The 15,067-nt window shown below is 44.4% G+C and overlaps 1 protein-coding gene across 4 annotated transcripts in view; it reads right to left on the bottom strand.

Annotated features, from left to right (window-relative positions):
- The window catches only part of cep350 (centrosomal protein 350), a 45,534-nt gene that overhangs the window by 22,713 nt on the left and 7,754 nt on the right, over positions 1–15,067 (bottom strand). For 3 of the 4 annotated variants that reach the window (XM_083767332.1, XM_083767335.1, XM_083767333.1), the window contains exons 8-16: positions 14,810–14,941; positions 11,682–11,798; positions 8,952–9,685; positions 7,601–7,722; positions 5,471–6,492; positions 5,076–5,229; positions 3,819–3,964; positions 2,654–2,840; positions 289–530 (exon numbers count right to left, since the gene is read on the bottom strand). In XM_083767332.1, the coding sequence (XP_083623458.1) occupies positions 289–530; positions 2,654–2,840; positions 3,819–3,964; positions 5,076–5,229; positions 5,471–6,492; positions 7,601–7,722; positions 8,952–9,685; positions 11,682–11,798; positions 14,810–14,941 (2,856 nt within the window). The remainder of the gene's footprint in view (positions 1–288; positions 531–2,653; positions 2,841–3,818; positions 3,965–5,075; positions 5,230–5,470; positions 6,493–7,600; positions 7,723–8,951; positions 9,686–11,681; positions 11,799–14,809; positions 14,942–15,067) is intronic. The other variant, XM_083767334.1, reaches the window with a different exon arrangement.

Genomic DNA, 15,067 nt, shown 5'->3' with positions numbered 1-15,067 from the left:
TTCATTATTGTGAAAGATATCCCCCAAATGTAAATTATTAATTTATTATATTATTATATAATTATTATATAATGATTATAAATGTGCATAAAATTCTCAAACTTTTATTTTCTTTTCTTTTTTTTACATATATTTTTAACATAAGTCCTAGTAGTACAAAGTAGTAGTAAGGTTGAAATCTCTTTTTTGCAAGTAGAAATATATCCGGGTCTTGCAGGGTTAAAGAGATCATTAAGTCCAAACGGACATGGCTGCTAAACTGTACATCAAAAGAGCTCATTTGCTTACTTGCGCTGTTGATCTCTGCTCTGCCACTGGGTGCTGTGGTGAGTGTACCAGAGGCAGTGGTTAGCCTAGCCTTGGATGCTGAAGTTCCAGCCCCCAGGCCAAGGTTGCAGCCCTCCATCCCCACAGAAGAGACAGATTTTTGGGACACACCTGGAGAGTTGGCCCCTGGTGGAGACCCATTCTCAGAAGGAGAGGCCAATACAGGGATGCTGCCTGGAGACATTTTACCATCTGGCCCCACACTAGAGAAAGACATATTGGGACATTACGTTAATTAGCTGAAATCTAGGATATTCTTTTGAACTAAGGACAAGATATTGTGAATGTGCTTTAAAAAAAAGAAGAAAAGAAAAGGGGGGCAGAAGAAAAAGATCGAAAACAAGTGTATGCTGCTCTGACAGCATACGCAGACATTTAGTGATTTCTCCTTACATAAAACTACAGACATGTAGTGATTTCTCCTTACATAAAACTACAGACATTTAGTGATTTCTCCTTACATAAAACTACAGACATTTAGTGATTTCTCCTTACATAAAACTACAGACATTTAGTGATTTCTCCTTACATAAAACTACAGACATTTAGTGATTTCTCCTTACATAAAACTACAGACATTTAGTGATTTCTCCTTACATAAAACTACAGACATTTAGTGATTTCTCCTTACATAAAACTACAGACATTTAGTGATTTCTCCTTACATAAAACTACAGACATTTAGTGATTTCTCCTTACATAAAACTACAGACATTTAGTGATTTCTCCTTACATAAAACTACAGACATTTAGTGATTTCTCCTTACATAAAACTAGACATTTAGTGATTTCTCCTTACATAAAACTAGACATTTAGTGATTTCTCCTTACATGAAACTACAGACATTTAGTGATTTCTCCTTACATAAAACTTTTATTTTGTTTTGAATCAGGTCACTGTGCCTGTGGCAAGATCCAAAGTGTGGTAGTTAGCTAAAACAGGTCAGCAATAAAGAAAAGGGGGCCCCTAGCCTTGGAAAGCCTGGAGCTGAACCAGAGAGGGCCTGTGCTATTACACAGAGAACCTGGATCAATGGCAGGACTGTGCTTCTACAATAAGCTCAGTTCTGAGTGCAGTTAGCCATCGCAGTAAGACACATCATTTTGCAGACCGTCTCAAATATTTTAATTAGGAAATACAAAGTGGTCTTTCAATAGTCATCAATGTGCTGCTCCCGAACAGAGCTTGTTTTATTGTTCATAATAACATCAAGTTAGACTGATGAGTCGTCGGCACACAGGGACAACAACAACTTGCATCATATATGGCACTTGAATTAGGCAGAAGTCTGGACTTTGCGTTCCTTGCAATCAACCTTGGATGATAGACAGACTGCAAGTACGGTATGGCAAGAATGTACCACCTGGGCTTTAGAAACATGCTACTGGAGGGCTCGAATGTCAAGAAAACAACAACTTCTCTCTCTTCTCTCCTTTCTCCCTTGGCATCATGCCTAAGCTGCAGTGAAGATGGCCTCCCGGACCAACCACCTCGCAGACCACGGAAACAAAAGAGCCAGTGTTCTGTTCTTCGGCAATTTGCAGTCTAACCCTGCTGGCAGCTTCTACATTGCTGTTAAACCCCTTGAGCCTTCAATAGCACTGCTAGCCACAATATTTTTTGCTTGGCTGCCTTACCTGGAAATCTCCAAGCACCATTTAATAATTAACGCTTAGTCATGTCTATTAGGTACTAGGGAGTGATGGTGATATGTCATACACTGTAGAACTGCTCATTTGCTCAAAAAATCCCTTTCATACCCAACTCTGCCCACCATTCATTTGAGAGGTCTTGGTTTGGAAATACTTTAGAAAGCAAACAGTGTGCGATCCAGCTAGTTCATTCAGATATTCCTTTTTAACACAGTCAACATTATGAGGTGCAGTGGTAAAGGTGCAATTTATCATTCCAATTTCCAACATGATGATAAATCACCTCAGTACCCGTCTACACGAACATAAAGTAACAAGACTTGTTTACCATGAAAGGCACACTCCTTTTAACTATCCCCAAACACTTAAAGGATAGTACGATATTCTTCTCCAAGCCAATAGCGCTACCAGCATTCCCACAAATTGCTACTGTGCGGTTTACAGGGAGGAAGGAAATACCAGAGGCAAACGGAGGAAGGAGGAATCTTCTACACTTGTGGCAATCTCCCCTTACCCTCCCTTTGACCAGAACCACAGTCCAGTATGTATATTGTACAGTACATCACACAGTACTGTACTTTTGACTGAAATTATCTAAAGAAAATGTAATAGGAGCCTCTGAAAAGGCAACATCATGAAAGCGTGTTCCTCATTCCTCATCCGTTTAGTTTACCTTTGAAGAGAATGCCCTGAGGCGCCCCCCAGGGTGCCATCAGAGCGGACACTCCTGGCCTGGCTGTGGGCAGAGCTCTTCTCTGAGCTCCTCCTCCTGGAGTCGGCAGACGGGGCTTCCGAGGCTGGTGAGCAGGGGCTCCTCTGCTCCTCCACCAGAGTGGCGTCGCTCCGGTCCGATGCACCACCTGAAGAGAGACGTCAATCAGACATTAGGAGCCAAGAGACGAACTTGATGGAGGTCAGATTTAACTCAACTTCTCAAAAACATTCTCAAAGGGCTTTAGAGGTCCACATGTAAAAGGAATACAACAACACACCTGTCCATAGACCCTCAATCAGGTGAGGGAAAACTCCCCAAAAAAGACTCTTGATAGGATAAGGAAGAAAGCTCTGGAACGATTAGAGGCCTAGGACAGGCACTGACAGGTACTACTTCAAATGCAAAACAAAGATCAAAACTATGAAATGTCAATGTTGGAAAAGTGATAATATTAGTGACAAATTAACTGTTTCCGCGCCGCCCCCGAGAAACCAAGATTGGCTTACCTTTGCAATCGATGCCATGCCCGGCATCCCGAGATTTGTTTTATTCTCCATAATCCAGTGGAAAAAAATAAAATAAGTAGCATCTGACGTTTACCTAAAACGGCCAAAATACTCATGTGCACGCACGCGCGTGGTCTTTATGTGCATTATGGATCGTAATGTGCAAAAAAGTCAATCTAAGGTCTAATCATTAGACCTTAGATTGACTTAGTTATGATAAAAATCGGATCACTCGTATAGAAAGGCCTAGATCCACTACTGTGACCTGGTCGACTGTTCAAACTGATATCAACATCCACTAAGTTTTGGGACTACTATTGCAAATATGGCTGGCACTGGGCAAGGACCCCATCGTGTGGCCATTTTTGGTATGGCAGCTATGGAGTTATAGTAGTAGAACTGAATGATAATGAATAAAACACATGGGGATATCCATCAGATCAGTTGAGGACACACGGCCACGGCTAAGTGTGTAAGCCGGGATCCGCAGCACCGCCAGTGATGTTGGTAGTGCAATAAAGGCCATTTGCCGATTTACAATAATGGGAAAACTGCAATATCAGACAAAAACCTTCCACCAGAACGGCAATGTTGAGTGATAATATTGAGCGTCTCACCTCTCTTTCCTGTGGAGTGTTTGGAGCGGGGCGAGGATCCAGACGTGGAGCCGGAGGAGAGATGAGGGGAGTGGACAGAGGAGTGGAGGGATGAATGGTGGGAGTAGGGAGACCTCCTCATCAACTCCTCAAAGTGACTGCTCACACTGGAGAGAGAGAAGATGTCACATATAAAAATAAAAAAAAGAACTGTGACCCATAGAATTAGATAATGGCAGTCCGCCTTCCCAAGAATCCCAACATGCATTGACACTGCGTGATGCACGTGTCACGTGATCGGGCGTAGCCAATCGGCAGAAAGAATTTGCGGCTCGATGCTGGGGGGTAATATTGGCGTAAATAAGCACTACGGTAAAAGTAGAGAGATACAACTAAGATTCAGTAAGCGTAAGAACTAATAATAATATAAATATACAGGCATAAGTACATAAGTACGGACGTTCGTATCCTGCCACAACGTTATGCTGCTTTCACACTGGCAGATGCAACAGATGCAAAGCTACACTATAGTACACCTAATCACAGACAGTGTAGTCGTTAAGCAGCAGTAGGATGATCCCACTGGCAGAAGGTGTCCGTTTATCACTATAGCACAACCACAAACGTCCAACACATATTATACAATGAATTACACACCTAATGCTGCCTGCTGGTTCCATGTTTAATTCCAGTGTGTGTAACCTACATTGTTTAAATGACCGATAGTTTTCATATTGTAAATATGGTCCTAGCGTGGTTTAGCGACTAGCACTTTGACAGCTAAAAACTGTCATCTAGCTTGTTTACAACTGAAACGCACTTCCTGTCCTCTGACTTCCTCATCAAAATAAGAGCCACTTGTAATGATTAGTCAACACTAGTTTTATTTTTAAGTCTACTTATAGGACGTTAACATCTCATTTGAGTTCCTTTTCTAAATCCCTGTCTCTCAGCTGTTGGTGCACAAATGCGCCTCCATGCCTTTGATCTACCGCGCACCAAACGTTTTGACGACGCATGCGCACTGGCGCACCGCTTGTCTGCACCCCTGCTAATAATTAGATTCAGGTGTTATGCCTGAAATCAACTTGATCAATGCCAGGCAAAAGTATCATGTTCACTGCAAAATGTGTGATAATAAAATAAATACAGCTAAACATTCATTTATACACTGAGAACCAACAACTAGGCTGTTTTAATTGGAGCTGCCCGTCAGCTGTGTAACATGAGTGCCCCCCAGTGGACAGTTTATGAATAAGTCCACTTCAATCCTCTTACCCGCGTCCATTACATCCTCTCTTGGACTGGCCGCTGCCACCGCTGCTACGGGACGACACAAAGTCATCCTCATAACCTGCTGCATCTCCAGGGCTAATGCCTGACTGGACACATTGGACAGAAGGAGGGCTCCTCTCCGGCCTGTCCTCAGCCGCTAAAGATGAAACACACGAAGCAAAGGGTTACAAATTCAAGCCTTCTGGAGTTTCCTGTACCAGCTACAATGCATGCTCATTTATTTAAAATGTTAAAATTAGATGCCTGATGAAGATCGACACTAGTGGAGCTGAGAACCAGCGTGCAGACTTAATTTTTTGAATTGATCGTTGTTTGTCCAGCACCTGGAGTAGAGATTGGATGTGCATGCACACATCTGTGTAAATGTACAAACTAACCTTTGGGTTGGCTGTGTAGGCTCTTGGTAAAAATGTTGATGACACTGTGAGGGCTTCCTTTGCTCAGCTCTTCCCAGGCTGCTTTGCTTCCATCCCGTGTAACGAACGGGGAGCTAAGGGCTGGGTAGTTCTCTGCCTCCCTCTGAAACTGGGAGAGGGCGTCATAGCTCCGTCTCTGGTCCACGCAGTAGCCCGGAGCCCCCAGGCTATCCGCCGGTCTTGGTATGTGATTTGTGGTACGGCGAAGGGGGCCGGCGTCATCCTCTGAGAGATTCCCTTCACTTAGCAGGCCCTCGCTGATGGAGCTTCCGCTGGAGTTGTGGAGATTTGTCCTCTTTCCATTCATCTCCTCCACTTCCCCTCTCTCCGCTACAAATCCATATCCTCTCTTCTGCCCGGACCACTCGGCCCTCTCTATCTTCTCCAGGTCATTGACCGGCTTCCTCCCTTCATGTGAGTGACTGTTGAAAGGTTGTTGTGGGTTCATCTGGGCACCGCTCTTTTCTTTCTGCCCAGCGAAGGCATGCAGGTTGCCCACGCCCGGCAAAGTGGCTTTGTCGTATGAACTCTGACCTGCACTTCTCAGGATCCTCTGAATCCTCAGCCCCAGGTCGTCTGCATCTGTGCTGCCAGTTGGGATGGTTTCTCTGACTGGGGGGCTGAAATCACCTACCCAGCGCCCGTGGTTACTTGCGCTCACCTCTGCAGCGGTCCCCGAACCCAAGTCGATCCCTTCGCCAGCCAGTTTGAGCGCCTCACTCTCAATGCGGTTGGAAAGGGACATGGCCGTGGCCTTCAGCGCCTCAATGCGGGGAGTCAGCTTGGACCTGGACTTGTTGGAGAGTGCAGTGGTTGACTGATGCTGGTTGTGTCCTCCAGGAGACACCCCACTCTCCAGCCTCAGAAGCTGGGAGAAGAGATGGTCACTAGAGGGAGCCAGAGCTCTACCGTCAGTGCCGGTGGCAGCACCCACCTGGACGCTGGGCTGAAGCCAGGAGGGAACTGCCATACCCAGATCAGTCCTGCAACACACGTAGACAAAGGAATGAACAGGGAGAGTATTAGGCGATAAACAATAAATTAAAAAGGAACAAACAACTATTAGTCTGCTTCATATGGTTAGAGAAACAAGTATGCAACTACTACTCTCCCTTCCCTAAAATGTATGATCAATATGCCATTGTGTCAGAGAAGCCTTGTGTGAGTGTGTGTATCCATCCATACTATAATTTACTAAATAGATATGTGTGTCTGTCACTGTGTTCCGGCATAGCTTGGACAGCATCTGACCGAGCGGTATCAAACTTGCCTTGTGTGTCTCATATGACCCTGAGGTGTACGGTGCCAAATGGCAATTCGGACAGACTAACCATTTACAAGAAACGAAAATAACAAATGTTGTGCCTTTAATCAACTTGCTTAACTAAACAAGAGTTATGCAGAGTATGCACAAGTGAGTTCTGCATGTGAAATGTCTAAATGTCATCTCAATCAACCAAAATCCAATGTTCAAATTAATGACTGTAAATATCACATCTTAAAAGAATGTGTCCATTGTGGCTCAGATCTGGAATTAAACTGCCAAACCCAGGTAGTGAAATAATAGTAACTCTCAGTAACTTGAAAATCAGGGTTCAGCTAGACCAAGCTAAAATCAATAACCACTGTAGCTGCATAAGCTTAATTGTGAAAAACAACACCACCAACAACATTAAGTGAAGTAAATAGAGAAAATGACTCAGATGGAGTATACCAATTACAAACAACCTACAAAAGATAAACATGATTTATCTGTTGTTTAAATGGCACCATTACAAACCAAACCCTGGAGCATACTGCAAACAGAAAGTCCTCTCTTGCATAAAAAGCCCTCTATTCCTCTTGCTCTAAAACACAGCGTTCATAACACTTATGAGGTGAAAGGAGGCGACCATGGAAACTGACTGTATGAAAACAAACAGTTCCTCTGTTTGTACTGTCAGGTGAGTCACTAGTAATTATGTACCTCACGCTGCAGGCAGATGGCAAATAATAATGCTCTTTTTATGATTTAACCGACTCTGTTGCCACCGACTCGGTTAAAGTGACAACAGAGTGGTTGATCTGGATATTAGAGTTGTATGTTATAACCTGGACAGTGGCGGGGCTGGTTGTTCTGACAAAGACATGTCACTGCTGGAGGGGCTCTGGGGTGCCTCTAGTCGCTTGTTCTCCTTGTCCGACTCCCCAGAGGGCTGGTACGCCGGCCTCTGCTGTAGGTCACACACACATGCACACCGATTAGAACAAACGCAAACACACAGAGACACAACAACAAGCGTCAGTTTCTTTTTTTATATATTTTTTATCCCACGATTTTGTAACCCATTTTTCACCCCTGTGTCAATTATCTAATGTGATCCTGGGCTCTACACACCCTCCGGCCTCCGCCAACCTAGTTCCCATATATGGGGTACATGGGGAGAGCAACGGACTTGAAATGTCCAAGTTGCTCCTTTACACCTGACAGGGGGGAGTTTCCCTGGTCGGAAGTAGCATGTGAAAGGAACATGTTATTCCAACCAGTTCCTTTCCCTTCCATCAGGCTGGCCAGGGGGAGGCAGTTTAGAGACCAGGATTACTGCAGGTTTTTTGTAAGGGTACCTAGTGGGGACACGGGGAGAACATGTAAACTCCACACAGAAAGGCCCTTTTGCCAACCCCGCCTCAGGTGTGGGCACTGATGACGCGGAGGAGGAAACACACCGCCAGCATCCACAGCGTCCTGAGCGGGAATCAAACCCAGCAGTTGTTAGTGCTGTGAGGCGACAGCACTAACAACTGTGTCACCGTGCCCCCTACAAGTGTCAGTTTCATACATAATGCTACATAATTATTACATGTCTTAACCCTAGAACACTAAATACGGGTGATTTTCACCCGGACAATTATATATTTTTTTGTAATTTTCATAATGTTGCTGATGTCTAAGGTGGGTGGGTCTTTCAGTAGCTTCATGATGCTCAGTGACATCATAGAAGGTAGGTTTGTTTCCCTGCCCACATCCCCGTGAAATTCACCCGTATTTAGTGATAGAGTGAATCCTGTACACCCACAATGGCCTTTTTTTTCTTTTTTGTTTTACACTGGACCATTCTCACATGTCCCAGGATTGGGTGGACCAAAGCAGAAGTTCCCAACTCAATTTTGTGCCTTTCGTTTTTGTTAACTAGACCTGAAATGATTCAAGTTGGGAACGTAGTATGCAATAACCATTGTCATAGCACTAGTTTAAACTGTCTGTCTTGCTCCCCTATGATAGGGCCCCCCATGATATCTATTTTTAATTATGTCATGATGAAATATTAAAGAAGAGTACCTCAAGTTGCCATGAATTGCTGTATTTCACTATATTTTAATGAGAAGTATTTTTTTATGGAATATTTAATTTTTTTACAGTGATGGTGTGACAAAAAGGATGTTTAGTGTTAATAGTATTTACCAGTTGATTAGAGGTCAGCGTAGCAGCAGGTGGCATCTGTGTGGCCTCCTCTCCAAGCAGCAGCTTGGTGTAGGTCTCCTGTAGTCGTTTCTGCGCGGGGGCCTCGGGGGGCGGGGCCACCACTTTGGCCCCTCCCCTCTGCTTTCTGTAGAGCTCCTGTAGCCTCTGGTTCCTCCGCTCGGTCTCCTCCCGCTGCGACCTCCGCTCCTCCGCCTGACGTCTCTTCCTCTCCTCCTGTTGCCGGGCGATGTACTGGCGAACGGCCTCGGCGTCGTAGTTACGCTTCTTCGGTCCCGCCTCCACGGCGTCCGTGGCGTCCGCAGGCTCTGGTTTTCGCTTGGCGGGACTGGCGCTACGGGAGCCTCGCATGGAGCCACTGGCCGCCAACGGGGCCCCCCAGGCAGAGACGGGGGTCCTCGTCCGTGACCCTGACCCTCCTCTCCCTCCCCGGTTGCTACCGTGCTCTGTCCGAGATCTCTGCCTTGCCCTCTCCTCTTCCTCCTCGGCTGCTCGGCACTCCATCTGCAAGTCGTCCAGGATGCCCTGAATGTCGGCTGACAACACCTCTCTGCTAGGAGAGACCTGCGCTGCAGATGAAGGACGGGGAGCGGTCGTGGCGCGGCCGTTGTTGCCTCGCCCCCGGCTGCTGCTGCTGCGGGGCCTCTCTCTGCTGTTAGGACGGGACTGTTGGTTCGAATCAGACCTGGGGTCAGAGCTGGAGCGGTGCAGGGCCCCTGGAGAGAGCAGAAAAAGGTGTTTGGCTGATTGGTAAACTTCATCCACACCAGGCCTTACAGATTTACAACCAAAGAGGTGTAAGGGAGAAGCTGACATTGTGGGTGTGTGTGATGTGCTATTTTTACAGTTTGCTGTGTCGTTATGTTTTAATTGGGAGACCTGCCAAAGGGTCTGTAGATGACAATTAGCTATACAAGTAAGAAAGAAAGAAAGAAGGAAAGAAAGAAAGAAAGAAAGAAAGAAAGTTAATGGCAACTCTGACTACATGCTTCTTTTTTTTTTACAGCAGCAGTCATTATGAAGCATCTCCCCGCCTTACTGGGCCATTCCCTCTGGGTACAGGGCTACAGGCCTCCTGCACTACGGGCGACCCTGGAGAAATCAAACCATGTTGAAATGTGCAGCCAGCCAGAAACCAGCCAGTCAATCTCAATTACTTCCGGTCACTGGCAGCCAGCACAGCCTGGGTTACACGAGACAGAGAAATAGGGGAAGTAGAGAAAGTGAGAGGAGGAAAAGATAAGGGCTGACAGGCAGACAGAGAGAGAAAGAGAGACTGCGGCTATGTGTGCACTATGCAGATGATTAACTCTTTAGCTCTTCACTATTTGTTGATAATAATCCTCTGGCTGGCCAGTTGTTGTCTGTCTGGCGGTCACACTGAATGCAAACCTAGTACAAAACACAGTAGAGTGTAAAGCTCAAGTATAAAACCGTGATGTGAATTGGCTTCAGTACAGGACATGTTTAGAGAATGGTGAAAAGGACCAGAGCTGGGTTGCACCTGCAAACTAAGTTATGGTGTAAAGTCCCTACTAGAGAGAGGCATAGTAGCCACTAGCTAGTTTTAACTAGTGGGTTATTTAATGATGTTGCATCATGCATGACTATTTATGGAATAACATACTGTAAGCTGGTAGTGCATATATGATAGATGTAATCTATATAGTTGCAGAAAATGGCATAAGCAATTTTTCATCAAATAAACACTAGTTTAACCTGAAAAGACAAGTAAGTAAGTAAACAGAGAAGACGTTAATTCCATCACGTTATGACATGTCTATGAAATAACCTATGTGCTCAGCTCGTACAAGGCTAGTGTACTGTGTAACCCTGCACACTGCTCGTACAGGGCTAGTGTACTGTGTAACCCTGCACACTGCCCTACACAAAATGGTTTTGTGGATCTGTCTCTCTTGAAGTCTCACGTAAATGTCATCATCATCATAAATGTACAATAGATGCCACCTATCTTGCCAAGTGCATTGGCAATGATGGGGTCATTTGTCTTATTCAATTTGTTGAAGGAGTAAAAGTGTTGTGCCATCATAAGTAGACATTACTGCTGCCTAAGGGCTTGTGTAAATATTTAGAGATACATTAACTCTCATTTGTGTGGTGCAACAGCTTTAATTTGAGAAATGCTTAAGTCTGGACTTAGAATCCATTCACGCTCTAACAAGGCTAAGTTTGAACTTAGTGTGAGGTGGTGCAACTGGCCAGTAGAGTCTGAGGAGACGGAAATGTGAGATGGACAAGTCAGAGGTGAAACGAACGAGACAATAAATGGCACAGTGCAGACAGCTGTGAAGGAAACGTAGGAGAGTAATGGATGTCTGTGGGGAAAGGAAGATTGTGATTGTTCTGTACTGCAATTTGAGTGACAATATGCAGATACTTACATGTATTTATTTGCTTACAGAAATTACAGGGCAGGGAGGATATTAAATGCTGATGCGTATGAATAGTAAATGAATAGTGTGATATTCTGCCTAGCAGCAGATTGTGATTTTTAAATTGCAATAATCGATACACATATTGCTAATTACAAATTATTTTTTTGCACTCAAACGTGAAGTCCTAGATGAATAGTGTACAGTATGTACAGTATAAGTGCTGGAGCTGCCATCAGTGAAAAAGATGAAGGTGGTAACATAAGACAGGGGTGTCGTAGGCAGCATGTATAGAGATAGTGTAGGTCTCCAGGCCCACCTGTCTTACTCAGTCTGTCAGCCGACTGAGGTTTATCCTTACTGGGCAGCCTGGGAGCTGGACCCAGCACTATCTTCACCACCTTCTGGCCCTCCCGCCACGACGAAGGGCCAATCACTGTGGGAACACAGAGAGTACATACCGTCATGGTAATTAACACCCCTGCCGTTTAATAAAGCACTGGTGTTTCGAAGGCCATACATTGTACAGTGCATGCGTCAACTGAGAGGACATACTGTATAGTTTGTGATTGCCCTGTGTAAGCACATATGCACGCTTAAATAACTGCCATGCACATGCAAAAAAGCCACACCTCAAACATACAAACAGAAACATACAATTAATACAGACAATAAATACTGGCAAATGATACAGATAAAAACGAAATATGGTCTGCACACTGGTGAAAATAAGATTTACTGTCTTATTGCGTTCACCTTTTGCAAAAATAATTAACAGTGGACCTTATTTTTTTTCATGTGCTGCACCTGGACATGCGCGTACACTATCAGTTATATTCAAATCATTATTATACAATAGCCCTCTATGGATTCAGTAACGCTAATAGAGCAGTTTAACTGCAGGAAATCTGTACCGTCTTTGAAAAGACAAGCAGACCTATACATTACAGTATAATTGAGTTTACAAAATTACTCAAACGAGGATCAACTTTGGTAGCTGGAGGAAACGGTAAGAAGGAAACAGTAAGAAGTAAAAAACAGACAGCAACACGCGGATATCTGCAATAAACACCAATGAAAGGACAGCAATATCTCTGAATGCAAATTCATCCAAATTCCGCCGTTCCAATTCATTTGACCTTCCAAGCACCACTGCAGCACCATGCACACTAGACTAAAGCAGTGGCCGGTAATGAAGCTGCACCCAAAGCAGCTGTTTGTGTGGGGAGAATGAGCCAACACGGGGCTGAACTTGATCACAGATTTTGCAGAGCTATTTATACTTCTTGCTAGGAGCATAGACTAGACCAAGCTGGGAGAGGAGAGAGTAAAACGTATATGTACATTGTACGGTCTTGTGTTGTCAACAAAAGAGATGTCTCTCTTGCATTGGTTGAGATACAACTTTGAATCTTTTTTTTTTTTTTTTAAGATATTTTTTTGCGGCTTACGCCTTTATTGATTTTTTAAGGGATAGAAAGTAGGCTGACAGGAAACGGGAGAGAGATGGGGGGATGACATGCAGTAAAGGCCGTGTCGGGTCCGGGAGTCGAACCCGCGGCACACCGCGACTGGATCACCAGTCCGGTGCCCAGACCGTTACGCTACGGCCTGGGCCACAACTTTGAATCTTGACTAAGTGAGAGCGTGTGTGTGCGTGCGTGTGTCAAACACAGCAAAAGCGAAGGGAGAAAGTGTTTATGTGTGTGCACAAGTATGTGTGTGTGGCTGGCATGCGTGGCGTGCGTTGAGGGACATCTCTTTGACTGTACCAGGGTCAGTATTCTCAGCTGTCAGGGCTTCACTACAACCAGGTTAAAGCAGCAAGCAGTTGCCATTCTACATTCCACTATAAGGCTGCCTCTATGCTTGCCAGTCACAATCTGCATGTCACACATACTGGACGTTTCCCCTGTAGTTAGGTAAAGTTAGCTTAAGTTGTGGCAAATCTGCAAAAGAAATGCTTACCACTAGCTTTCTTCACAGATGTGTTCATAAAGGTGTCTACGATCACATATAAATTTGTTCCAACCCAACTCCCTTGGGAAACTTTGTGACAGCTGTTGAAATTTGGGGTACCATTATCAACCAATATATATATATATATACTTTAAGTAGCATGTGACAGTAGCATGTGAAACTAGGGGTTTTTCAAGATTCTGAATCCATTGCAAGCATTAGTTTTTCACAAAAAACACTCCATTGCCTAAAGATGCCCATAGCAGTCATCACAAATGTGATGAGGTCAGCACATTTGGGCTATGGCCAAATTTAGCCCAAGGAGTATTTTCGTGCAAAACTCAAGTTTGACATGTCACATGCTACTTAAAGTATAATGCAATTTGGAATTATTTGACTTATAATGGTACCCCAACTTTCAGCAGCTGTCACAAAGTTTCTCAAGGGAGTTGGGTTGGAACAAATTTATATGTGATTGTAGACACCTTTATGAACACATCTGTGAAGAAAGCTAGTGGTAAGCATTTTTTTGCAGATTTGCCACAACTTAAAGCTAACTTTACCTAACTACAGGGGGAACGCAGCCTGAGCTGCCAGCAGTGGTTCTGGTTCAGGTATTGGAACACTCACGGCACGTTATGGCACAATGAAGTGGATGGACAGCTCCCGCGGTGTTGAGGGGTTCCCTATTGAATCTGTGACAACAAAACGGAACTAGAAAATGTGCTCAGTACAGCACAGACCTCCACCAAGGGGTAGGTTTGTCTTTAAAGGTGTTGTAGTGCTTCTGGCATCATGCCCTCCGGTGGCCAATAAAACTTCACGATTCATTGAGCATGCAGTGAAGCGCTCCATTCAAAGCAGTGAGCTGGCCACGCTATTTGATCGTAGACACTGACAGTACCTACTACCTACTGTGCCTTTAAATGCAAACAGGTATTTCTCTCCTACTCAAATGAAGACACTTGACTGCTGCATGGACTAACTGTTACAGCATGACAAATTCTCAGTAGTCAGGTACAGCCCAAACACCTACTAATTTTGGAATTTTAGAAAATCTTTACTAGCCAAACATCAGTGATTGGTCAGACACTCAATGCATGCACTCCTTTTGTTTCTGCAGTCGGTCAGCAGCATATTGTGTGGACAGTTTTGAAGAAAGGTTGTCTTAAGATAAGATATTAGGAGGTACAAATCTCTATAATACCTCTCTGAGAAACTACAAACACAACCAGATTGCAATTAACTAATGGAACCAGAAATAGTGAAATCTCCAAGACAAATTATGTCAAAGCATGTTTGAAGGCTGCTGTAAACAAACAGCGAAGGTCTGAGGTTCAATAATAAGTATAGCGAAATAGCGAAGTTCCACTGTTCCAGCAGTATATACGGGAAGAGAGTTTATTCTGTTGTTTGCAGTATGCTGCAGGCTTAACGGGAACAATGAAAGAACGTGATACAAATAAAATGAAAGTGGAGAAATTCTACCTTTTTTGGCATCTGCGTCTGAGACAGGAGCAGCTTTATGGATCTTCCTGACAGGTTTCGGAGGCCTTCTCTCTTTGGACGCGTCTTCTGGCCTCTGGTCCCTCTGCTGCTGTTGCCTGGATCTGGTACTCTCTGTACACAAAACAAAACCACCAACAACACATGCATGCGCACACACACAGGAAATGAGCCACAGGGCAGAGGAACCTTTGACCAAGGGATGACAAATAATATTTTTAATAGCGTGCAGCAGTCATC

This window comes from Protomyctophum parallelum (genome assembly GCF_964188405.1).
Source record: "Protomyctophum parallelum genome assembly, chromosome: 6".
In the NCBI taxonomy this organism is placed as follows: domain Eukaryota; kingdom Metazoa; phylum Chordata; class Actinopteri; order Myctophiformes; family Myctophidae; genus Protomyctophum; species Protomyctophum parallelum.
The sequence above is the reverse complement of the archived record's forward strand: the minus strand, read 5'-3'. Positions and strand labels throughout refer to the sequence as shown.